This window comes from Idiotropiscis lumnitzeri, chromosome 19, assembly GCF_059441095.1.
Source record: "Idiotropiscis lumnitzeri isolate Australia: NSW breed Sydney's pygmy pipehorse chromosome 19, RoL_Ilum_1.0, whole genome shotgun sequence".
In the NCBI taxonomy this organism is placed as follows: domain Eukaryota; kingdom Metazoa; phylum Chordata; class Actinopteri; order Syngnathiformes; family Syngnathidae; genus Idiotropiscis; species Idiotropiscis lumnitzeri.
This window is the reverse complement of record NC_142409.1, coordinates 8,772,075-8,797,411: the sequence shown is the minus strand read 5'-3', so window position 1 is coordinate 8,797,411 and position 25,337 is coordinate 8,772,075. Positions and strand designations below refer to the sequence as shown.

The 25,337-nt window shown below is 40.4% G+C and overlaps 3 protein-coding genes across 5 annotated transcripts; 2 read left to right on the top strand and 1 right to left on the bottom strand.

Moving 5' to 3' along the window:
• Positions 1-1,128: 1,128 nt before the first annotated feature.
• On the bottom strand, positions 1,129-9,913 carry plag1 (pleiomorphic adenoma gene 1). Of its 2 annotated transcripts, none has more exons than XM_088282829.1 (3): positions 9,835-9,913; positions 6,158-6,514; positions 1,129-5,341 (listed from the first exon to the last, which is right to left on the bottom strand). In XM_088282829.1, exons 2-3 carry the CDS (start codon positions 6,403-6,405, stop codon positions 4,165-4,167), a joined length of 1,425 nt encoding a protein of 474 aa, XP_088138955.1. In that variant the 5' UTR covers positions 6,406-6,514; positions 9,835-9,913; the 3' UTR covers positions 1,129-4,164. The 2 variants fall into 2 exon arrangements, with proteins under 2 accessions (XP_088138955.1, XP_088138954.1); XM_088282828.1 differs by lacking the exon at positions 9,835-9,913 and adding an exon at positions 8,906-9,026.
• chchd7 (coiled-coil-helix-coiled-coil-helix domain containing 7) lies at positions 9,356-10,777 on the top strand. Its single transcript, XM_088282830.1, has 4 exons — positions 9,356-9,523; positions 10,047-10,108; positions 10,182-10,280; positions 10,565-10,777. The coding sequence occupies exons 2-4, from the start codon at positions 10,055-10,057 to the stop codon at positions 10,667-10,669; spliced, it is 258 nt and encodes an 85-aa protein (XP_088138956.1). The 5' UTR covers positions 9,356-9,523; positions 10,047-10,054; the 3' UTR covers positions 10,670-10,777.
• Positions 10,778-10,939: 162 nt separating this feature from the next.
• Positions 10,940-25,327, top strand: LOC148318363 (rho guanine nucleotide exchange factor 4-like). Of its 2 annotated transcripts, XM_088282826.1 has the most exons (13): positions 10,940-11,374; positions 12,363-12,935; positions 13,009-13,138; positions 17,110-17,258; positions 21,353-21,532; positions 21,643-21,846; positions 21,959-22,138; positions 22,220-22,452; positions 22,514-22,643; positions 22,703-22,834; positions 23,569-23,812; positions 24,049-24,126; positions 24,233-25,327. In XM_088282826.1, the coding sequence occupies exons 1-13, from the start codon at positions 11,294-11,296 to the stop codon at positions 24,388-24,390; spliced, it is 2,472 nt and encodes an 823-aa protein (XP_088138952.1). In that variant the 5' UTR covers positions 10,940-11,293; the 3' UTR covers positions 24,391-25,327. The 2 variants fall into 2 exon arrangements, with proteins under 2 accessions (XP_088138952.1, XP_088138953.1); XM_088282827.1 differs by lacking the exons at positions 10,940-11,374; positions 12,363-12,935; positions 13,009-13,138 and adding an exon at positions 13,668-14,206.
• Positions 25,328-25,337: the final 10 nt, after the last annotated feature.

Sequence of the window (25,337 nt, the reverse complement as noted above, 5' to 3'; positions counted from 1 at the left end):
GATATAAAGTTTCAACAAATTAGGCCATATGTAACGGTGCGTCAACATTAGCGCCATGTTGAATGTGGCAAAGTGGCACGTTCGCTGAAATTGTGTCACTCATTTGTTGCTACAAAATGTAGCAACGGTTTTGCAGTCAAAATCAGCTCACATGTGATTAAGACTGAATACTGTCAAGTCCGAACTTGCATTTGGCCATTTAAACATTGCTAATCAAATGGTATTTACTGACTTTGTGACTATGAAATAACCTATGTGCATAATACTCCACCGTGAATTCCTACTGTGAAAATGGGTTTTAATAAGTTTAAAGAAAAAGAAAACAAAACAAGCAAAACATAAAATGTTCTTATGTTTATTGAACTTTCAATACATCGCATGGAAACAGGAGTTGAACAACGTTAACCCCCCTTTTTTAATAGCAGCAAGGTATGTAAATAAAAATCAGGTTATTATGCAAAACAATAAATAATCTGCCTCTTTGGATTATGTCAGTGTTTAAAAAAAAACAAAAGTTCTATTTTACAAAGACTACAAACATATCTAAGTATATTTTTTGATATATACACATACAGTACTATATACATAAAAATGTGTGTGTGTGGTTGTGCATACTACTGAATCTATGTGTGTGTATATATATACACATATGTACATGCAAACATACACATAGATGTGTGTGTGTGTGTATTTTATATATATATATATATATATATATATATATATATATATATATATATATATATATATATATATACATTCATACATGCATATTTATACTGTATCTCTATACACTGTATATAAATACATTGCCTATATGTATAAAAATATAACAGTAGTTTGTAAAATAGTTTTTTAGTTCAACATTGAGAATTACCATCAGTCAGTCAATCAATTCCATCACTATTATGGGATGGCATTGTTATAATGCAACACATAAAAATACTAACATGGCTGGAATGCATTCATTGAATAGATTTCATCTCGTTTTGAGTGTTGTCACATATACATCACCCCCCCCCCAAAAACAAAAAACAAAAAACAACTTCACTTTTGCTGTAGCTCTCCCAATGACAAGGATTCCCAATATATATATATATATATATATATATATAACATACACACAGGTGGGTCAACTATAAGGGGTTGTTTGTGAGATCCAGTTTGTAAAAACAAAGGCTAAACTCGTCACAGTACAGTCAAACTATATGAAGATATATCGTACAACCAGTCGTGTACATGCCAGCTGCTCTGCTAAAATTAATACTTTTCAACAAACAATACATTCTAAAACTATAAAAGAGGTTCTGTAGCACCTTAAGGAGCTTTAGAAGTATGTTAGCAGCTTGATCCAATAGAAAAATATATTGCAATATTGCAGTGTTTCTTCCATACACATTCAAAACGTTTTGCTGGTACCACTGAGGCTTTTAAAGAGGTTTGGCATGAAAGGCTGAGGGAAATTTTCACAAATGACTGTGGGAGCATCTGCCTTTTTTTTTTATCATGTATTTTTCCAAGATTTTTTTAACATTTTTTTTTAAGTGTGCTTTTTTTTTCACCATCAGCGATTAAGTCTTTCATCCCTGCCACCTCCAAATGCTGTTTGGTAATCTTCTCCTATAGCAGCTTTTAGGCATAAAAATACTATACACAAATTAAAATATAAACTTTTCATCAACAACTTTTGCCACACTGAAATCCAAACCTGGCGGAAAAATAAATCTCTCAGGTTTTATTTTCAACCCCCCCAATACACACACATAACATGTGCAAGTAAAGCAAAAATTATACTTTGAAAAAAACACTGTCAAAATGTACCTGTAAAAGTCTTATGTTCTATGTACATGTTATTGTTCTAAACATAATATATACATTCATGATAAAAGTTTCTCACAGAAGGAACCGGAGAAAATGACGTTTTGGGGGAGAAAGCAGCTTGCCAAAATTTCTTTCCAAACCACAAAGCATCGAAACAGAAATGCAAGATGCTTGCGAGGTACAGCAAATGATAACACTGTTAATTGTGAGTCAAGCTTTTCTTATCGGCTGGTAACACAAGAAAGGAGAAAATATATTTTTTTGCAATCCGAAGTATAAAATGGAAATATTACATACATCATTGCCATCCGGATTTGTATTTCTTTTGGTTGCCATTTAGAAGATTTTGAAGAATTTCCCTAACCAATTGTTTGACAGGGGGAGTTGACTAACAATTGAAGACAAAAGCATTTGAATACATTTTTGATCAAATTAATATTATATATTTTTTTGATCAACATCTTCAACGTTGGCTGAAGTTACTTGACACGGTAACAATAGGAATGCACGTAACAAGAGGTCATGGTGGTTACAAAAATATATTACACATCGTGACAGAGCTAAATCTAGTTTGCACAACCATTTGAAAAACAAAAACCTTTGCGTCGCAAATACAAAAATATTTTACGATATACACATTCTGTGGGTGCTTCTTTTTTTTTTTGCAACTATTCCATGTAGACTGAGTGCAAAACGTTGCGCTTTTATTTGAATAGATATGATGACATTGGTTAACTATGAGATCTCATTTTTTTTATATACTTCTTTTTAATTCAATATTTATTTTTACAAAGTGCGGGTGATACACTGGACGTGCTTGAGCAAACAAGTTACGCCGCATCAAATTCCGAAGGCATCTATCGTGACAGATAGGCAGATTGTCTTTGAAATGACAGCAAAGGCAGATCTGGAAACGCACAAAAAGCAACTGAATATGGCGCACGTTCTTTTCCTTTTTTTTGGCTGCAATTTTGCAATGGTTCCCTAAAATAAAAAAAAAAAAGTAAAATAATCCTTGTGAAAGCAAAACTGATTTATAATTCTAAATTCAAGCATAATTCGCGATCTCACCTTATTATGTCATTTTTTTCATTTTTTTTTAAGTTTCTAGAGCTTATGTTAGGAAAACTAAACAAAACCTATGGCAAGTTTGTACCAGCGATTCTCAAATTGCGGTACCACGGTATGCGAAAAACAAATAAAAATAAAATCAAACATGTTAGAATGATTAAATTGTCTCATCTATCGATGAGATGATACACATTTTCTTTTCGTTTAAGTGCTTTTGGTAAGCTAAAAGTAGCATTTAAAGTCTCAATTTTGACAAAATAAGTCTTTGAAATTTGACACACCACAGAAAAGTGTATGATTGAAGAAAAAAAAATGAGTAATTTGAATTTTGACAATTTGAAAGCTAATCATTATGACTTGTAGTTTCAACAACGATGACAACATTTAGGAACACAAAATAATTAATATGGTTGGACCACGTTTCACCAGTGTCGGCAGCCACAGACCTCCCCAAAGAGGACTTTGCTTTGACATGGATGATATTAATATGGTTTGAAAATTAGGCACACGTGTGCTGACACAGATGAAAGCAGAATCACAGGAATGGATTATCACCATCAAGTAAAATGGTCAGCAGCTGTTTTTAATGTGTTAACTACGAGCAAATGGGGGTGATTATTTTGAAATCATCTGCCATTTTAAAATCAAACTCGAAAGCTAGAAAGCAAAAATGTACAAAGAATGTTGAATCTTTATAGAACCAAAGAAAGTCGAGGGGGGGATGATGAAAACATTCACGTCCCCATAAGGCAAATTTCTAAATGCAGTGTGTCACTGTAAAATTGGTCGTGTTTATCCGTTTGAAAAGTTTATGCAGCTGGGTTGATTTGACATTTCAGTTCACCTGACAAAGTTTTGCAATTAAAAGTGAAAAAAAAAAGGACAATTCTCCAAGTGAATGCATATGAAACCAGAAGTGTGAATAAATTGAATATGTTTTTCCAATCCAAAATTCATTCTAAACGGCCAAATATGAGGAATTACTATTTTCCCTTTCTTCATGTTGCCATTAACAAAAAGTTATTGCGGGAATGATTTGTCTGCATATGAAAATTCTTGCAGTGTGTGAGTGAGAATCGGTGCGAAAGAAAATAGTGTCTTAAGTGTATTTGATTTAGTTTCAAGGTTTAAAGTAATACACTTTGCAGAAATTCACCCATCGTGGTCGGTCTGAAACGTATCCCCCCCCCCCCCGACATTAAACAGAGGTTCACTGGACTGCTCAAGACGCGAGAGTATGTTCCGAGTGTGTCATGCTCAAACCTTACTGGATCACTGAAAAGCCTGATGAAAGCGAGGCAACGTGGTGGGGGCGCTCAAGTTGCAAATCAAAGAAGCGTGGCTTTGAAGTGGACTCTGCGCAGACTCGGGCCCTTCGGAAGGCTCGGCAGGCAGGTGGAGATGCACGTTCTCGTCGTTCAGTGTATGCTGCCCCTCGCCGCCCCCCGCGTGGTTGTACAGAGGCCCGTGCAGCGGTAAGAAATTGAAAAGCTGCGAGAAGTCCATCAGGGAGGAGGACGACGTGAGTGAGTCGCTTGCCAGAGCAGCTGTCGCCACTGAAGTGGCGATTTTGGACAAGGACCTTTCCTCACTTGATTCTTCCAGCATGGCCACGTGATCCCCCGTCTCAAGTTTGCAGACAGGGAGTTGTGGATCTTGCGCCGCAGAGGATGAGGAGGGCAAGCCGCTCTGTAGCTCCAATAGATAACTCTCCAGTTCTCCCTTTAGATTCTGCTCCCGTTCCTGTGAGGAGACAGCGTATGAGGTAATGTTGGAGCCCAACGGGTATTTCAAAGAGAGCAGGTGTGCAGCGTTGGGGAAAGGCTCCGAGTCCAGGATGGGGTTGGTACAGAAGTTGTGCTGATGTGGCACGGTTGTCAGCGTGTCTGGGAGTTCTCCCTTAATACCCCCAGACGCCAAGTCATAGACAACAGGCTCCAGCAAATCAGCTGGCTCAGTTTTCACCCTCAGCAGCTCCTGGGGGTGACTCTTCTTCACGTGCCGCGTCAGGTGGTCCTTCCTACCGAACCGCTGGGCACAGTATTGGCAAAGGAAGTCCTTCCGTCCCGTGTGAACCACCATGTGGCGCCGGACATCTTTACGGGTGTAAAACTGCCGCTCGCAATGCTCGCAATGATGCTTTTTCTCTTTGGTCCCACCAGACGACTTGCCAGCATGACTTTTGAGGTGTTCCAGAAGCACTCCGGTAGTCGGGAAGGGCTGCAGGCACACTTGGCAGGTGAGATCTCCGCTATTGGCAGCGTGAAGGGCAAGGTGGCGCTTGAAGCCCAGCTTGGTGTTGTAGGTCTTACCGCACTCCTGACATGCAAACGCCTCCTTATATGGGTCATGGATGTGAAGGTGATTCTTTAAGTGATCCTTGCGGTGAAACATTTTTTCACAGTATGAACACTTGTGGGTTTTTTCTGGTGAGTGAGTCGCCATATGCCTTCGGAAAGAGACACCATCTATGAGCACACAGTATTCTGATAACAAAAGTTATGAAATAGAGAACTGTTTTTTTTCTCCATGATGTCACAAGGTACTTCCAGGTGGCAAAAAAAATTTACTCAAGCCTGTTCCTCAAAGGCTGGCTGCCTGTTGTCCATCTCTCCCTGCTGCAACACACCTGATTCAAATGATCAGAGAATCAGCAAGGTCTGCAGAAGCGAGATGACGATCCTGATCATTTGAATCCGGTGTGTTGCAGCAGGGAGAGGCGGAAAACAGACAGGACACCTGCAATTGAAGAACAGGATTGAAGTCCCCTGGTGGAAAGTGTCATTTGAAAAATTGATTTTTAGTTGATTTAAAAATAGACTTGGTTCAAATTCAGACTTTGAGTAGTTAACTTCAGCATTGAGGAACTGACGAGTTAATTGACTTTCCCGTTGCTCGGATCAATCGCTCAAATGTGCTTCAAATGCTGGCGAGTTGACAACCCAAGCAAACAATTTCTATCGTATACCTGATAAACTTCATGAAAAGTGCTTGCTAAATTTAACCTCCTCAACTTCAGGTTCCGATGGTTCAATTTCAATTACTCATGATCTGCCAGCCAAGTGCCTACAAATCATTTAAAACAAACGCAATAAAATTTCGCCTATTTATGTTCAGATCAAGGCAGCGTTCGTCGATCACCTTCTGCTCTCCAGGAAGTAACGATTATGACATTATGAAAAGATCTACACAGGGTACATTGTACAACTTAGTAAAGAATAAAATTGTGACACCCCCCCCCACACACACAGCTGATTTTGTGTACCTTAGCAACTTGTACTTGGAGACAAAAGCCTTGGTACAGCCAGGGTGGGAGCAGCAGTACGGTCTCTCGCCGGTGTGAGAGTAAGAGTGCACCTTCAACTTCTCGAGACTGTTGAAAGCTTTCTGGCAGTCTTGGCAAGGGAAATTCCTTTTTGGCTTGCCCTCGGCTTTTTTGCGCCTCCCCATGGGTGGCGCAAGCTTTGCTTTTTCCACACCTTGGTCAAGGTGGCCCTGGGTTCCTGTGGCCATGGCACCTTAAGGCAGTCCGGTTACATGGATAGAGGTGCACTTCCCGAATTGTGCTGATGTAAGTACCTTCTCCAGTTTTTCGTCCTCAACCTCGTCCGGGCTCATAAGCCTGAGAGAGAGAGTAAATGTCATGAGAAAAAAATGGTTAATTTTCTGGTTGTCGACTGTTAACACCCCACAAAAAGGAGGAACCAAAAACGCTCTCGAACCTCTACAGGTGAACTTAATTTGAGGTGGCTACTGAATTTGTCACTGAGAGTCATCGACAGATTGCAACAGAGATTCTGCTTTGTCAGACAGTGCCGCACCAGACTGGACGTTCCGGCAGACTTCTTTTACACACTCCTGGCACGCCTGATGATTTGGTGGCTGAAAGTAGACTAAACATTAGACCAGCTGAAAGCAGGTCTAATCAACTTCGATCTTCTGCACGGACTCCAGCGAGTCTATTTCTGCTTGTCAAAGACCGTGTGCCTGTTGCTCACTGACTTTAAAGGGAATGAGACAAGCCACTTTCATTGACCAGGAAGCAAGTTGGCGGTGTTCACACCCACAACGGCGCAGTTAGATCACGCTTTATGCTAGCCTTGTGCTGCGCAAAAAATCTGAGCCCTTAAGACTCAAATGAAATCACACAAATTCAATAAACATATATTCAGTGTTCTACATTACTATTTAAAATCCAACTAATTACATTTAAATGAGTAACTCATAAGTTACATTTAAATGAATTATGATGGTCATGTTCAAAAATATTTTCAGATCGTAATTCAACAATTATGGAACGTAACAGGTTGAACATAACTAATTTTAAGGAAACCAAGATAAACATTGTCTCCACTGCTTGTGCAGATTTTCACGTGTTTATGAGTCTGAAACTTATCCCCGTGATAAATAGGGGTTCACTGCACAAGTCTTGTTTTTAGGCATGTGGGAAAAGTGAGACTCATATCAGGCAAGATGAAAAAATTGGGGCTCCCCGCTACCGCCTCTTACCTAAATGTTTTATTACCATTGTGTTTTTTTTTTTTTTTTGCCACTGTATTCTTTGTGTTGGGAAAAAGGCTTCAGGGTTTGATGGTGATTAGGACAATGACTCATTTGTTTAAAATGATATTTGTTTATAAAAAGCTGAATAACAATCAAATCAACGTTTATATAATATCACTTAAATTAACCAACATGTATCGCTAAACAGGGACTTAATTTGGAAAATTTTCAGAATTTCTTATGCTCAAATAAGCAATCGAACGGTGGCCACTAAAGTATTTTGGGTTATAAATTAAGTAATTTTTTTTACATGTGTGACTTACTTCTACAAACATTCCAGTCATGCTTTGTTTTGAACAAATACAAACTTTTAAATTTGTGATCCTGCACTTGGACACTTTTTGTAGACTGTACATATATTTAAGAAAAAAATAAGGAAAAGTGATCTTTAACTATAAAGGGTCCGCCTATTTTATTATGCTTTTGGCTCTTATTTGGAGAACAATGCAAGCTACAAGCTACGTCTTCTTTTCACTTCCTAAAAGTGATGTTTTAGACTCACATTTCTTGACGGTAACAGAGTGAAAACAGGCACAAAAGAGTGTGTCTTGACACGTTTAACTGAAGCATGTAGGACATGTAAAACAAAATATTTTTCATATAAACTCTCGTTACAGTACAAACATATATAATGTACAGTACAGACCAGCGATACCCAAAATGTAGTACTAATAGTGATATGCTGACTCCGTCTAGTGGCATGCAAAAGAACCACAGCCCATGTACAGTTCAGTTGTATTTCACTTTTCAATTCATTTGTTTTTTAATTTTTTTTTTTTAAACAACTAAGAATACCTGACAACAGCACTTCTGCGCAAATCATTTTGACTAACAATTTCATTATCTCTGTCATTTTTGTTTTTTAAATCAAGTAGAGTGTTATCTTTACTGGCATTGGACCAACATGAGTTACTCGAACTGTCTGTAAATATTGTGATTGCGGTCGAAAATGACATCAAGCCGAGGAAGATGTTTGGAAAGACCGGACGACAGATGGCTTGCATCGATGATGATCGATTGACAAGCTCAACTGACGCCGTAGTGTGAACACAATTCACCGCAGCTCACCAGGAAACACCAGAAAATAAGACTTTATTGTTTTTGTCATAAACCAAAGGCTCATTATTATTATCCGTTAACATCGAATAGCGTCAGCAGACTGCGATCAACTTTCATAAACTTCTTAACTACTTTTTACAAAAAATATATTTTTATTTTTTTTATTGTCATTAGAGTTCATAGAGGTGCGCGGTCACACTGTCTTGGACATAGTTTGTTAAAAGGTGTTTATACCGAAGCCATGCCGGGTTCTTCTCTGTGGTCACAAACTGGGCAGAGATTAACACAAACTTTTTTTTTCCCGAGCTCACCCGTCTCTCATAATTTGAATAACCCCGATATTTTAATTCAAGAAATGAGTAACGGTATGCTTAATTTACATGAAACTTACCCTGGGCGCTTCAACATCCCTTTTGCTGTGTTTTTCTTGACTTTCAACTATTTTCCGAATTTTTAATAATTTTTTTCTCATATTTTTGCTAGACGCGGCGGGCCTGAAATTTGTTTGCTTTCCTATCTTTCGAGCAGCCATTGTATGTGCGCTGCAATGCAACCGAACATGGATCTAAGTCACGCCCATTTAAGGTTGCACTATGTTGAATAAGTCGCTGCCACATTCACTTTAGTCTCACTGACAAACGTCTTTTGGCGAAACATATAAACGCGAATCTAATATCAGATGTTAAGCGTTTCAAACGGATTTCCATTTAAGTTAATGTGTTAGACGAACGTAGACGCCTGCCAAGAAATTCATAGGGTCGTTAGGTTGTCAGTCTGTAAGGAAAACATTTAAGAGATCCTATTGGTTGTCTCTGCTGTCAATTTTTAAACACAACTTTCAGCCCCTCCTATTGGCTGAGGCCGACGTCAATCTTGTGTTACTGAGTTCTTCCTGCTGCAGTGTTGTTAGCATGAAGATAACTCTAAACTATGGATTCTTGGGTGCAATTTATTAAACATATGCTATATTAACCCCCCTTTTGAAGACACTTGCACAGTTTCTTCAAGGGTAAGTTGAAGGAATTGCATGTGTTCCTGCTGTTTGCGTCATTTATGAATTGCACGTTAATAGTAGAGGTCAAAGCTTAGCAAGACTCGAATAATTTCTATTTATTGTATATATTCATTAGGAAAAATGGCATTTGAAATGAATTCAAATGCTAATATTATTGTTCCAACCCCTCAAATAACCACCTCAATTTGAGTCATCCCTTTCCACCGAATTTTGCCTTCTGCTTTCTTCTGATTTGCCTCACATCTTGCTCTTGGATCTCTGTACAAATAGCTACATATTCATCACACTTTTACCAACATACTCACTTTCTCTGATCTGGATGTGTCCAAAACATCTTAAGTCTGGGCTGTCCCTCTGATGAGAGCGCATGCTCCTCATGAAAGCTTTGCTCGTGTTGTGAATGGACGAAAAGATGCTCATTTAATAGTAAATGACAATAACTCACTCGTCGTACGACAAACAAAATGCATAAAAAGTTGTAACCTTGCTGGATGTCTTGCAACATTTTTTTGTGCAGCTATACAAATGGACAAAAATGCCAGAAAAGTCCGGAATCAAGATATAAATCCTTGCATTGAAGTAAGACCTTAAACCCCCTTGTTGTTATTTTAACCACATTTGATCAACTTCTTTTATATGTTTTTTTTTGTAGGAAAGTGACGCATCGCAGAAGTGTTTGGATTCTTGCAACTATGATAAAAACATGTGCACGGCCTACTTCCAGAGATACAAGAACTGTAGGAAATACTGGGTATATATGCATTTACCTTTACTAAAGGTTACTGGGTCAAACTCGAAACCAATTACTGAAATGTACACAAAATGTGGGGGGAAAAGAAATGTGCAGTGTTGAGTACCTGGGCTGTTGTATCTAAACATGTAATTAGACTGCCATCTACTGGCAGGACGCATATTACAACGCTGCAGCCCCAAACACAAGTTTGGGTAGTAGTCTATAAATTTGGAGCTGCTTAAGAAATTTTAAAATTGATAGTATCAGTGATTTTGATCCTTCTTGTCTTTCTACCTCCTCAGCACAACATAATGTTGCACAGGAGGAGAGAGGGAGTAAAACCGGACATGCCCACTGCGACAGAAAGGCAGGAGATTCTCTCTGCTCTTGGAGGGAAGCCATATTGAGGAGCCATGAAGTTTATTGTAATAATGTATATCTAAGCCCCCCACATCGCAATCAAAGCTCTGACGTGCTGTTCTGTTGTCGAATAAAAAATGTTTGAAGAAACCAAAGCCAAGTTGATTTGGGGTGTTTCATTTAGACAAAAGTAGTGCCATCTTGGAGCAACTGGTAGCAATTCTAAACTTCCGGTGATTTGCAGAACTGAGCTATTTGCGACTGTTCACTGTATTTAAGAGAATAAGTGTGTTGAATTCATTGTGCATTCAATGGGGTGATTCGTAATGCCCTCCTCGACTTTACCGCTCTGTATTTATAGCAAGGCATCTTAGTGTCTGTCCTTATTATCACAGAGATCACAGTGTACGTACGTGCCTTTTCCGGGTGCATTAAGCCGCTGTAGGAGGATCACAGAATTACCATGGAGGGAGATGTTTTCTCCCCCCCCCCTCGTGTACAAAAGAGTATGGATACTGCTGATGAAAGAAGAAAAGTTGATTTTAAATTTGGAGAGTTTCTAGAATGAGACCTAGTGAGGAACCGAGAACGCAGCAGGCATGTAGTATAGATTTTAGAATGAAAGTCTGAATTTTTGTGAGGTTATATCTACAAGAAGTGTGAGAGACACCATGGGAGCAGTGCTAAGCTGGTTTTCTACTCACTTTTACATGTTGGTGCTGGATACAGCCTGCACATTGATACACAAAAAAGTAAGTAGACTGGTTGCATAATTGTGTTTCTTTTTTTTTTAAACAAAAAACTTTGTAGTTGTGCAGTAATCCTCAATTTGTTGCTGTTAGTTTGAGTCATTTAAAACATAAATGTGAACAAATCGATGAGTGTTGACCTTATTTTTTTGCTATGCAATCATTTCTCATTCACTAATATAAGGCGGAACATATTTTTTCATGTCAAGCAAGTTGGGGAAAGCACTTTCAATTGTCCTTTTTTAAAAAAAATAGTCCCTTTGATTATAAAAACGTAATAAGCGGATGAATATTCATTTCGTTACTGTTTCAACAAATTGTTGAAATACATTGTATGTCTTCTTTTTTTTAACTGAGTGGAACAATTAGCTAGCAAAATGTTGTCCTCTCGTAACACTACTTTACTAAAATTTTACTCAAGCCAAAGCAAAAAGTCAATCAAATTGCAAGTTCGGACATTTATTTTAAAAGGCTTTTCTTGTGTTCTTCAAATGGGGAACTAGCAAAAGTCTCAAACTACGCGTTTTTAACGAAACAATACCTTATTTAATGTCTACACATTTCACCGTGTCAAATAATAAACCGGGTATCAAATTACGATAGCATTCAACAAAAGAACACGAGTCAATAGCAAAACAATCCTCGACGTGTCTGTCGGACGTGTTGCTAGGCAACAAGGTTCCACTTCCGGCCTGTAGATTCATCAACTGGATCTCGTGCGGCGGACTACAACAGTGAATATTAAAATTATTTGAAAATTTAAAGCGCTCTTATTGGTCCGACAAGATGCCGCTTCAATTCCAAACAAGCAAATACAAAACTTTTTGGCTAAGCACCTTGCAGAAGCAATTAATTCATTAATTCGAAACATATTAAATAAGCTCCATTGACAAAATGGACAGCTTAACCACGAAGTACATTTTTGACCGATCATTGTGGAATTTACTGCATTAAATATCACTCCTAATTATTATTTTTTGTTTCTCCTCAGCCGAAAGAATCCCTTGAAGAACCCCCTCAACTATTTAAAGGATACGGACTAGAAGATTGTGGTTTCGGTGAGAACGTCTTCAAACTGAGCCACAAAACAATAAAAAGAGGTTACGCTTTGGAAAACCGTACAAAATCAAGGGAGACTCAAACCGGTTCAGATTCGGATCTTCGGCACGAGTTGGAGGATTCTCTCAACGCTCTGGTGGGACTTGAGGACGTCAAGGTTCAACCTGCACTATCGGACAACTTCTGCCTCGTTCAGAGTAAAACCAGAAGGATCAAATCACTATCGCTTCAGCACAACCAGAGAAAAGTATTTGCCATGTGTGTGGTAAAAAAACAGAAGTCTGGGAAGAAAAACGCAGGCAATTGTACGATGCCTTTGAAATTCAGCTGCGAAGATTTGTGTTCAATGGGTAACAAAAGCTTTCGAAAAGCAGAGAAGCCCAAATTACCACAAGAGCAACAGCCGTCAAGCACCAATCAAGTTTGCATTGAAGTCTGTGAAATAATGGAGTCAAATTGTTTGCAGGAACAAAATGCAAACAAACATGGAACTTTTAATTTAAAGGTAAAAAAATAAAATAATTAAAGACTATACAATGCGAGAACAATATAAAAAAATATGTTTCTCATTATGACAGACAAAACCCAGAATTACCGCCGGACCCAATAAGACGTTCGGACGGTTGTCCCTCAAGGATCACCGTTTCTCACAGAGCACCCCCGTTGGTCTGGATTGTCTGGGCAGGAGAAGACGCATTTCAAACTTTTGTAAGTTCTCTGTTCATTCACACACTCTAATGAATTGCTGATGTCACAATGGTCGCTTCTCATCTTCTTCTCGTATTTTGCTGCATCACTGTCAGCAGACGTCAGCGCTGCCTGGCATGTTGTGGCACGATGTAGGACACTGAAGACACACAATTTGAAAATCAAACTTGCAGAATATATATATATATATATATATATATATATATATATATATATATATATATATTAGGGCTGTCAACGTTAAAGCATTAATTTGGGATAAATTTTTTAAAATTATTATTAATGAAATTTTATTCACTTAAAAAATAAATAAATAAATATAAAAAAAATTATATATATATATATATATATAGGTGTGTGTGTGGGCGTGTGGGGGTGTGTGTGTGTGTGTGTGTGTGTGGTCCCACAAGCCGCCACTGGCGCTGGTATTTTTTATTTTCTGTCTACACATGCAATTGCCTGCCATGGACATGATCGAGCTTCCGAAACCCCCCTGTGAATACCCCCGGTGATGTCATGCTATAACTGTAGAATTAGAGAATGAGAGAGAGGGGAGTGCGAGTAGCGGTAGCGAGAGAGGGCAGTGTGCAAATAGGGTGGAGAGACACACAGAAACAGGAGCAGAGAGCGGAATGAACGCAAGGATGGCTTGCTGTAACTCTTGTCATGTGCACGGGAGTAGAAATAATCAAGCCGACAGCTGAAGCTTACCTCAGCGAATAGTGCAGCCCAGTGTTTCATCTTCGCGCAGTCTCCATGGTGGCAGAATAAACGACTCGGCTTCATTTTGTATCGCTCACTACAATTGCCTCAAAATGCGGACCCATCAAACCTCAGAAGGGAGTACACCCCTGCCCAAGGACAGTTGTGGTGGCAGCGGCAGCTCGGGGGAGTCGCCTGGGTCTGACTGTCATGGAGCATCACTGACAAGCGGAATTATGGACAGCATGGTGGACGCTGGTCTTGGGGTTGGTGGATGTATGAGGGGTTTTGACGGGAGCCTGAGCGGCACTTTGAGGGGTGTCCTGTCTCGGTATTGGAGCTTGGAGAGTCTCCACTCCACCACAGGTAAATTCATTCAAATCAACCTTTGTCTTGGAAATCTGAAACTACATTCGAATCTCTTCTCCGACACGTGCATCTTCATCTCGAAATGATTGCCGTGTGGCAACAGGTTGAAGTTTGTGTCTTCTTTCGGGAGAGACGGAGAGACATAATGTCTCTACTTGCGTGTTGGGCCGGACATTTTCAGTTCGGAATGTCAACGTGAATCTGAGGTCATAGGTCAAATTGTGTACAAATGTCAAAGTTTTTAAACTCACCCTGTCAATCGTGTGACATCACTTTTAAGCAAACGCAAAGAAGACTAGCTCGCTAAACGGTAACATACAACGCCATAGACGGGCTAACAGAAATTAGCATGAAATATTATTGTAATATTATTATTATGGAGCAGCAGCAAATCGAGCGTATACAAAGAGACCAAGATAAATCATCTGTACAACTCAGTGGAAAAAAATCTTTTCGAGCAGGGAAGTAAAAATAAACCGCGATACGTTGATTGCACAAGTGTTTACGTCGGCTTACATAGAACCGGGGTGCGGCTGTGATCTGAATTAACCCAGTCAAATGGAAGTCAAACATGAACAAGGTTTATTCATTAAATTCTTTTCAAGTTTGGCGGGCCGGATTAAAACATTTAACGGGCTGCCTGTAGCCCCCGGGCCATAGTTTTCCCACACCTAATTTAAAGTGTGTGTTCATAGCAACTGAACTTCAGCTTTTCGAGTCGGCTTTTCCTGTCATTTTGTTTGTTTGCTAGCAGACTGCAATCTTATTCAGAATTCCTTCCAGCGTTTTGAGGCTCTCCTGGTGACTAAAAAATAAATAAATAAATAAAACGGAACCTCAAACTTGATGCTTAACCGCAGGCACGGTGACGAGCACTCCTGTTTTGGCGCCAAACATGCCTTTTGAAATGACGGCCAAAAAGTTCAAACTGGGAGACCAGATCAGACCATTTTTGGGAGATTTTACTTGTTTTGAAATGCAAAAGTCTGCGGGTCAGTTCCAGAGATTGGGATCTCCAAAAAATAAACTATGAAGTTAAGATTTGAAGTGATGATTTGGTGTGCAGAAAATAAATGAAATCTGAACCACTGCTTTAAGGAAAAGTATTTATTAGATGGAGTTGCTTGTCAGTGCAACAAGACTTTTGTGAAAACATTTTCTGTCTGAAAAACTTAGAGATGAAAGGGAAGCATGTCTAAAAGCATCAATCATAAAAAAAAAAAAAAATGCACAAGGCTCTCTAGGATATAGGTCATTGTCAAAAAGCCATTCATCCTCGACTCAATTTACTGAAGTGGACTCAAGTTTGCAAAGATTTATTTATTTTTTTAGCATTCTGCATTAGAAAGGCAAGAGAAAAGCTAAAAAAGATTTTTATAAAACTCATTCCCTAAAGCGCTTACTTCAAAGTGTGTTTTGCCAACTCTGTGTTTCAGCTGTTCGCTGTAATAAGAAATAAACATTCCCAAAACATTCTCCACCAAAATGATAAATGAAAAGAGCCGTTGTGACAAACAAAGAATATTAAAATATAGAAAATAACAAAAATATTAAAATAAAAAAAAAAAATGAGTTGCATGTGTCCTGCAAAAAATGATTCCATTTCCTTCCGATCATTTTGGTCAGTGAGTCGCGAGTGCTTCCCGCCGGCGTTTTTTGCCATTTCTTCTTCCGCGTCGCTTGCTTGCACTTGCCAAAGAGTGCGGAGACAAAAAAATGAAAAAAAAAAAAAGCGAGGGCCCTTTAAAGCATTTGAACTTGCTGAAGCAGCAGTTCATGCACTTGTCACGAACCCATAATCCTTTTTTAAGAATTATTAAAAAATATGATTAGAAAAAAAATTATATAAAATATATATTGATATTATTTCAGAATTGACTTGACCAAACCGAGTTGTACCTAAAAATGTATTTTACGAATTTTGGTTGCCCCGTGGGACAAATGTGGTCACTGCCCGCAAGACAATTTATGGTCGCAAACAAAATATTCTGTATTCTTTTCATCAGTCCAACAATGTCCACACATTTTCCCCGTGGCTCCAACTGCTCAGGCATTTTGTCGGTGATGGCACTGATGAGGTGTGACAGCGAGAGTATTTTTAGCTCCTTTGATAGGTAGACGCGAAGCGCAGGCGTTTCATAGGATGTCGTGCTAAAACGCAATAATCGCGCTGCAAAATTACATCTGCTTTCTTATCTGAAGCACAATATCAGCTCCTTTATCCGCCCATTTCAGAAAATATTGTCTTCCTGCCGGGGGCTGGGAGAGGGAGGAAATATTATTTTGTTGTGTTTGGTGCATTCCTGTTACAGATACTCAAGCACCTGATAAACATATTTCAAAAAAAATATTTGGAAGTAATTCTCATGCGATTAAATGAAGTTAAATCCCATTTGATACTCTTTTTGTTTTATTTTATGACGCTTGTTACAATAACACAGTTCCAAACAATGCTCATGTTTGATTTTCATCTCAAGCAGGCATGCTAGCTGCGTTAGCTTCCATGCTAGCTGCGTTAGCTTCCATGCTAGCTGCGTTAGCTTCCATGCTAGCTGCGTTAGCTTCCATGCTAACTGCTCAAAAACAATCCACGTTTTTTTTTTATAATAATAAAAGAATCTTTGATAGTGGTCATTTTCTGATAACATGAGTGACACAATTGGTTCGAGTGACACTCATCATCAAAGCTGAAAAAAAAAAAAAAGAAGAAAAGTCGACTTAGCTCCAGCAACCCGTTGTCAGTGCAATTAGCTTGATGATGTCATTCCTGTTTGGATGATATCATTTCTTACTCATGTAGATCACTTTTTTTTTATCTATACGGCTTAAAAGGTTTCAGTGCGTGTATGTTATAACGTAACGTTTGCCATTTTCCTTTCCGACCCCATTTCACTCCGCAGCGCCTCTGCCCGATGGCGCCTCGCAGAAGTCGAGGTCTGGAGAAGAGCTGGGCAGCGAGGAGGACTTGTTGTATGAAGAGTTCTGCGGTTCTGTTCACTGTTTTGGACACCCGGGAGGAGGTGGGGGAGAGCAGCTGGCCGTCAATGAGGTACACTGTCATCATTTTGAACGTTCCTATCAGACGATCAGTATCCTGATCAATGAAATGAGGCTAACTGCTCCTTGAAGACATTCTCATGTTTTCCGACATCACTACCGTTATTTTGTCTTTCTTCAATCAAGACTAAAAGCATTTTCATGGAGTGGATATGAATACTTTTGTAATTTTCATCATGATATGCATGTTGTCAAGCTTATCCTGTCATTGTGTAATATTAATTGATCTAAAAATCTCTCCAAAGTCTGAAATATTTGTTAAACAGTTTATAGTGAGCTTGCAAACTTATTTTTGTGCAATCTAAGCATGCGAATGGTTGGTGTTGTTGCAACTAGAAATCATGTTGACGCCGTTGTGGGTGTGAGCACAGCCGGGCTTCTTTCCTGGCCAGTCGAGGCAGCTCCTCTCATGCCCTGTAAATTCAGCACAGGCGAGGAAGCGAAGGAAGCGGCGCATGTGCATCAATAAATATGTGTGGTCAATGCCTGGTATGAATTTGCGACACCTCGCCGAACTGAGCGCTCCGGAGGGAAGACACGATTGGTCACTCTGTCAGTGTCGTCGTGTGTGGTAATTCCAGAAAGTGACAAAAAGAAAGGACAGGCAACTGTCAGAATGGCGGCCTCTTAATGCAGTTGCGATGTGGAGATACGCCTTGACAGTCCTCAAGAAGCACGCTTGCATCTCTCCTCCAATGACTCGTCAAAATGTCATCATATTCACAGCATGACATGGACTTTAAATGTGAAACCGCACAATGATTTCCTTTGAGATTCGGTTCATTGTTCAACATTCCCTTCCACTCTCCTCCATTTATATGCCTCTCTGCCCAACAACCCACCCCCACTCCCACCTCTCCTCTTCGGGGGTTGCCAAGGCGCAGCCTCAGCCGTTCTGCTATCGTGCTCTCCATCCTGATTGGCTGCTGGCTCTGCAAGGGTGTGCGCAGAAAAAGAAAGGACAGGAAGGCAAAAAAAAAAAAAAAAGAAAAAGGGCCATCCTGGAGGGCTCAGACAGAGCTTCTCTCGACAGACCACAGAGCATCCTTTTTTACTAGGAAAACGCTGGGTGGATTTTTTTTTTTTGTCAATGGAATGGGAAGCGGAATATCTAAAATCAAGACGAAACACGCATGATGGACAGTAAGAGGAGATATGAACATAAACAATCAAAATGCAGCATCCCTTTCTGTCGTATGTCCTGATATTTTGAGCGTCAAGCGGAAAAGCGGTGCAAGACGAGAGAAAAAAGGAGGGGCTGTTCCGCACGTAGCGCCGCCAACGCCGCAAATTGCTCCACATCACACATCTTCTCAACAAGCCTCCACAAGCAGGCCGGAGGTCCAGTGAACGTCGTCAAAGTGGCAGGAGGAGAAGAAAAGGAGGCATCGGCCACAACCGAGAGGGGGAGGCGAGAAGTGTCGAGGGCCGGCGACAAAGATAGACAAGAGGAGGGACTCGAGGACGCCGTGTGGTGCGGGGGGTCGGTGCTGACGGGAAGCAGACGGAGGAGGTGTGGAGCCCCGAAGCTGGAGGACGCGGACACCACAGAACTGATGGCTCGGGGTAGCGGTTCGGGAAGGTGGAGCAGGCAGAAAATGGGATTTGTCAACACCGTGCTGCGCTGCAACCTCCCGCCAGAGACGCAAAAAGTGGTCGTTTTCTTCATCATGATGCTGCTCATCATCATCAACGTGGTGCTCATGTTCCTCTTGGCTTTCCAGTAGAACAAGGACCACGCCTCATGCGTTTTGCAAAACCAAAACGAGAATGTTTCCATCCTAAAGGATTGGCTGGCTTTTTTTTTTGAGGGGCTCAGCCTTCCAAAATGGCGAGAATGAAGATCATTTATCTGGAGGTGGGACGACACTTTGGATGGTTTGGCCGAGCCATCCCACTCTTTGCCTTTCATGTGACGTCAATTTCACTGGCTCAGATATTTTTGCTTATCCATGCTGTTCAGAGCTGCTAAAAAACACAGTGCAGTCTTGTAAAAATCATCTTCAAAAAATAAATAAAATAAAACACCAAGCTGAGCTGAGGAAGAATTGTATTAAAATCAGAGTACAGTGCACTGTTAAAACTCTCAAATTCATTTTTTCCACATTTTTTCTTTTTTTAATGAACCTATCCACTGTTTGCTGAAAAACTCACCGATTCGCTGTTGAGCTCAGGCCAAAGCTATGACAAAGCAAAATATTACGTTGTGGCATTTTGGTGCCAAGGAACTATTGTAGTGATTTGAGGAGCTCCATTTAGACAAAAATAGTGCTTTGCTGGCATCTCTGTGCCATGGAACTACAGTGGTGCCTTGAGATATCAGTTTAATTTGTTCCCCATTGAAATGAATAGTACGACTAATATTTTTTTTCATATACTTTTTCATTTCAAGAAATTGCACTCGCCGTAATAACATTTGCTCTCAAAAATAACCTGCAAACGGAAAATGACCGCTAATATTGCCCTTCCACTGCAAGGAAAATGGTGACTGGATGTTATGAAGTTTTCTGGCGCCATCTAGCGGCGAGGGTGTCAAGTGCACTGATATTTCCAATTTTTGCTTGTATCTCAAGACACCCAGAAAAAAAATGGCCAAGCGAAGGCTTGCATCTCAGAACACTCAAGTCACCCGTACCTCAAGGCATCACTCACTTTAGAAGGCGTTTGAGTTTTTTTTTTTTTTTTTTTTGGGAAAAAAAAAATAGTGCTTTGCCACCATCTTTTTTTATCATCACATCAAACATTCTATTCATGTTTACACACTTCCAACCAATTTCTCTACCTTCTGCCTTTGCTTATGTGACAAAACGTAATGGTAATATACACGGTGTGTCAGAAAAATTCCAGGACTGGTGTCGACATAGATTTCAAGCCCAAACTACAATTTTCCCCTTCAATGTTGGCCGTCAACTAAGAGATCTTGCGGTGCTGCGAGAAGTGGCAACAAGACAACTCGTGGCTGTTTCACCATGACAATCTGCTCGCAATCCTTTGAGCATCTGACAGTTCCTGGCAAAGAAAAACAGTAACTACCCCTGATTTTTTTCCACCTTCTTCCCAAGATTAAAGGACTGATTTTGAAAGACGTTGTTGCGTGGCTGGGGGGCGCAGGGGGGGTAGTAACACAATTCCTGGAATTTGTCTGACACACCTCAAAAGAAATTCCACTGAAACCAGCCTCAATGTCTTATTATTTCCCAAGCAAAATCCGAAACGGCATTTTCTAAGACGCTGCACTCTTTTATAACACGAAGGCATCGCTGCAAAGTATTGGAAATGTTTCTCGGAGATATGCTGTTGTTTACTAATTTGTCTTGGGCTCGACAACTCGATGTGCTTACTGAATCGTCACTTTTTTTTCTTTCAAGATGTGTGATGCATCATTGTACTTGTGTGACTGACAAAGAAACTTTAATTGATTTGAAACTTGTATTCAAACAATAAAAAAAAAAAGAGTTTGAAGCCGTTTGTCTTGTGATTATTTCTTGACTGCGTTACACTGCAAATTCAAATGTTTGATGAATTCGGACAGGGAATTTATTTATTTTTTTAAATGATTTTCTCTTTATACACCACCACACAGATTTGAAATGATACAGGTCAGCTTTAATTGATCGGCTTTTATGTATCGCTAAATTAAAAAAAAAAAAAAAAAGAGATGCAGGAAATGCAAAGGCATCATTGCTCTATGCAAGTCTGAATAAATTAAAACGTTCAATTTGGATTTTTATTTTAGCCCAATCCAAATTCCAATATTTGGTAGAATAAAATTCCAATAAGTGATTAATAAAACAATTAATTGAAAAAATATGCAAGGAACAAAATTTACAACGATAATTTCCTTTTTTTTAAAATAATATTTTGTCCTTTAATATTTGTTTAACCTAGGAATCGAATGAAAAATCTGTGAATTTCTTTTTTTTTGGGGGGGGGGGGTGAATGTCTTATGGTGTAATATGATATAAAATAAAATTGGCTCAAAAAAAAAAAAAAAAAGACTTAGCTTATACCGGCCTATTAAATCAGCCGACCGATTAATCGGTTGACTCGACGTCAAATTAATTCCCTCGTGATGCTCCCTTGCAGCTCATCAGCGATGGCAATGTGGTGTACGCCGAGGCGCTCTGGGATCACGTCACCATGGATGACCAGGAGCTCGGCTTTAAGGCCGGTGATGTCATCGAAGTTGTCGACGCCACCAACAAGGAGTGGTGGTGGGGTCGTATCGTCGACAACGAGGGATGGTTTCCGGCCTGCTTTGTTCGGGTCAGTCAAAATTCCAAAATAAGATTTCAATCCGTGCATATATCTTATAATAATAATATAATTCTATTATTATTATTATATAACGTACCCACCCCCCCCCTCCTTGATAGTTGCGTGTGAACCAAGATGAGCCCACGGAGGACTTCCAAGCCCACCTGGAGGTGGACGAGTCCGCCAGGGGCAAAGAATGGCTCCGACTTGGATCGTACTTGGGACCTGGATTGCCCAGCAAGGAGCTGATGAGGGCAAATGTCATCAAAGAGATCATGAGCACGGAGCGAGATTACATCAAGCACCTAAAAGACATCTGTGAGGTCAGCTTTTGGCGCAGAAAAAAATTATTCTTGGCTGAGATTTTTACTTGTTTTTATTAAATGGTAGAAGTAAAAAAAAAATTTTATTTTGTCCCCCCCCCCACCCCCGCAGGGTTATATTAAACAGTGCCGCAAGAGAACAGACATGTTCACAGAAGAGCAACTTCACACCATCTTTGGCAACGTCGAGGAAATCTACAAATTCCAGAGAAAGTTCCTAAAAATCCTCGAGAAGAAGTACAACAAAGAGCAACCTCACCTCAGCGAGATTGGCTGCTGCTTCCTAGAACACGTGAGCGCACGCAACAAAGCGACACCATAAGCTAAGCTATCCCGCTAGCGCTAACTCGTCACGCTCCCGTCTCGCATGCAGCAAGTCCATTTTCAGATCTACTCCGAGTACTGCAACAATCACCCCAACGCCTGCATCCAACTCTCCTCACTCATGAAGGCGAGCAAGTACGTGTTCTTCTTCGAGGCGTGTCGACTCCTCCAGAAAATGATTGACATTTCCCTGGACGGATTCTTGCTCACGCCGGTTCAGAAGATCTGCAAGTATCCGTTGCAGCTCGCCGAGCTGCTCAAATACACCAACCCGCAGCACAGGTGACTGATGACGTGCCAATTTGAGTTGATTCCAAACAACAAACACAAATTTGATCCTTAGGGAGTATAAAGACGTGGAAGCTGCCTTAAACGCAATGAAGAATGTGGCCAAGCTCATCAATGAGAGGAAACGACGCCTCGAGAACATTGAAAAGATCGCCCGATGGCAGAGTTCCATCGAGGGCTGGGAGGTATGCGGTTATTCGCTTCATATAATGGATTAAAAGCTTGACACTTGAATTCCGTGCAGGGCGCGGATGTATTAAGCAGGAGCTCTGATCTCATCTTCTCGGGAGAGTTGACCAAATTGTCGCCGCCACATGCCAGGAGTCAGCAGAGAATGTTTTTCCTGTTTGATCATCAGATCGTGTTTTGCAAAAAGGTCAGAGCGCGGTTTTCGGAATATCTCATTGAAATGAATAATGACTCGAATTTGTATTCACGCGATGATTTTGTTCCGTTTTAGCAGTGGCGGGTCGTGCATTTCGTACGTAGGCCTTCAGTGAAGTCCGACTTGAAAATGGCCTCGCAAGTGCATCTGCAATTAAATCCACACTTTTCCCTCCTTTGGCAATTGTGGGTTAAAAAAAAAAAAAAAAAAAAAAAAAAAAAAATCAAGAATATATTTCACATTTTCAAACAGTCACCAGTTACGACTCTCTGTTGTGTTACTGCCCCCTCACGAGTGAGTATCCAATCACAAGAGGCGTTCATCACCTCCAACTCGTGATCTGATTGGCTATCGCAACTGTCTATCAACGGTAAAAGTCCCCTTGAGACACAAAACAGACGCCCGCACGATTGTATCTGAAGGCCTCGGACGAAAAATGCATGTTACTGGTATCATGAAATCTGCCTAGCAACACGAGCTGTCTGAATTCTGATTGGATAAAAACTCTAACCAAAAAATTCAACATGAGGATATAATATGACAATGTGAAGAATATGGTCGCATATAACATTTTTTTCTTGATTATGTTTGGCCAGCAAAGAAGGCCTTGACCGCCCGCCACTGAGTTTCCGATAATGTTTCTGTTTTTTTGTGTTTGAGAATCACCATATTAGACAATGACGGATAATTGTGATGAAATACGATATCCTTATAAACCGTTCTAGGATATTTTGCGCCGGGACATGCTGTATTACAAAGGTCGTATGGACATGGACCACATGGAGATCGTAGATGTTGAGGATGGCAAGGAGAACCACTTCAACATCAGTGTAAAAAACACCCTCAAGTTGCGATCGCCGTCCGGTGATGAGGTCCACCTATTGTGCGCTAAGAAACCCGAACAAAAACAACGGTGGCTTCGAGCGTTCGCCGAAGAGAGGAGGCGGGTCCAGTCCGACCGGGAGACGGGTAGGATGTGTTGCAAATACAATTTCAGGATTAAATATAATCCTGTTTGACGTTACTCAATAGGCCACGCCCAGCTCAGTTGTTGTGACGTCCGGCTTGTCCCGTAATTCTACTCAGTTCATCTCTTTACATGTCCTTTATCGTGTTTTATGCAATTCAGTTGAACGACCAAACAATTGGAATTTTTGAAGTCATCGCACAAATTTGTAAAGTATTTCCCCCCCCCCTCCCCAAAGGTTTTACTCTGACTGAAGACCAGAAAAAGCAGGCCATTCTGAACGCCTGCAAAAGTTGCCTATCTGGGAAACTCAAAGGTACTAATTGACTCGTCGAAGTTTTAGTTTAGTTTTATTTTATTTTTTTTGATTCACTAGAATGCGATTTGATAACGCCCCTCCCCCCATTATCCATTTTCCTCAGTGGTGAGCAGACCCTACTACGACTTACTCCTGAGACAGAAACACCCCTCCCTGCCCACGGCCTTACCGCAGCAACACGTCTTCATGCTGGAAGAACCCAAACGCAAAGCCTCCACTTTCTGGCACAACATCAGCAGACTGACACCCTTTAAAAAGTAAAATGACAACAAACGGAAAAGGGAACTGATGTTGATTCTTTGCTGTATACTTATTTCTGATCAAGAAAACTTTACAAGTTAACACAGTGGTCCCCAACCATCGGTTCACGGCCCAGTACCGGTCCGTGGGCCACTCTGAACCGGGCCGTACAGATGGAAAAAAAAAAACCTCTTGAATTACTTTTGGTTTGCTTATCATTCAAGAGTGAAGAATATTCTATTTTGGAACATGATCAGATTCTCTCCGGACTCTGGACGCATGTCAAAATGCTAATTGTTTCGGTCGCTTTACGCTAATATTAAACCCATCAGCGAAATGAGCATAAAAACAAAACAGCCCGTATATGTCGTACGAAGACGACACACACGCACAATATGCGACGCCCCCTGGGCGTAAATCGTACGAACAAAAGTTGGGGACCGCTGAGTTAACAGATAAAATACCGAAGTCTGGTGAAGCACAAGGAACTGAAACTTGGGACTTCGAAATGTGCTGCTCCCCGCTACTGGTCAACAAATCCTAACTTATCTCCGCTATATATTTATGAAATGTTTTTGCTTGATGCCTACTGTTCACAGTGCCAGATGATTTTGTTTTGCATTTTCTTCTCCGTCAAGTTATACCAAAGGGGAACTGGAGTTTGTGTGTGTGCGCGTGTGTGTGAGCAGAACCAAAACTGGTAGACAAGACTAACGTTGCAATCGACACGCGATTTTAAATGTGAAGTTCATTCTCGGTGTGCTACAATTTGCAAACTCTTTTCCGTACTGCTACGAGGACGGCACACAGCTGCCCGCGACAGTTTTGTTCATTTCTGATGCGGTCTTTTGTGATCTGTATCCGGCAGTAACCTAGCGACTACGTATCAAGTATGTGGCTCTCCGTGTATGTAGTGTACAAAAGGTCAGATTTAATCAATTAAAATGATGTTACACAATTCCTCACAG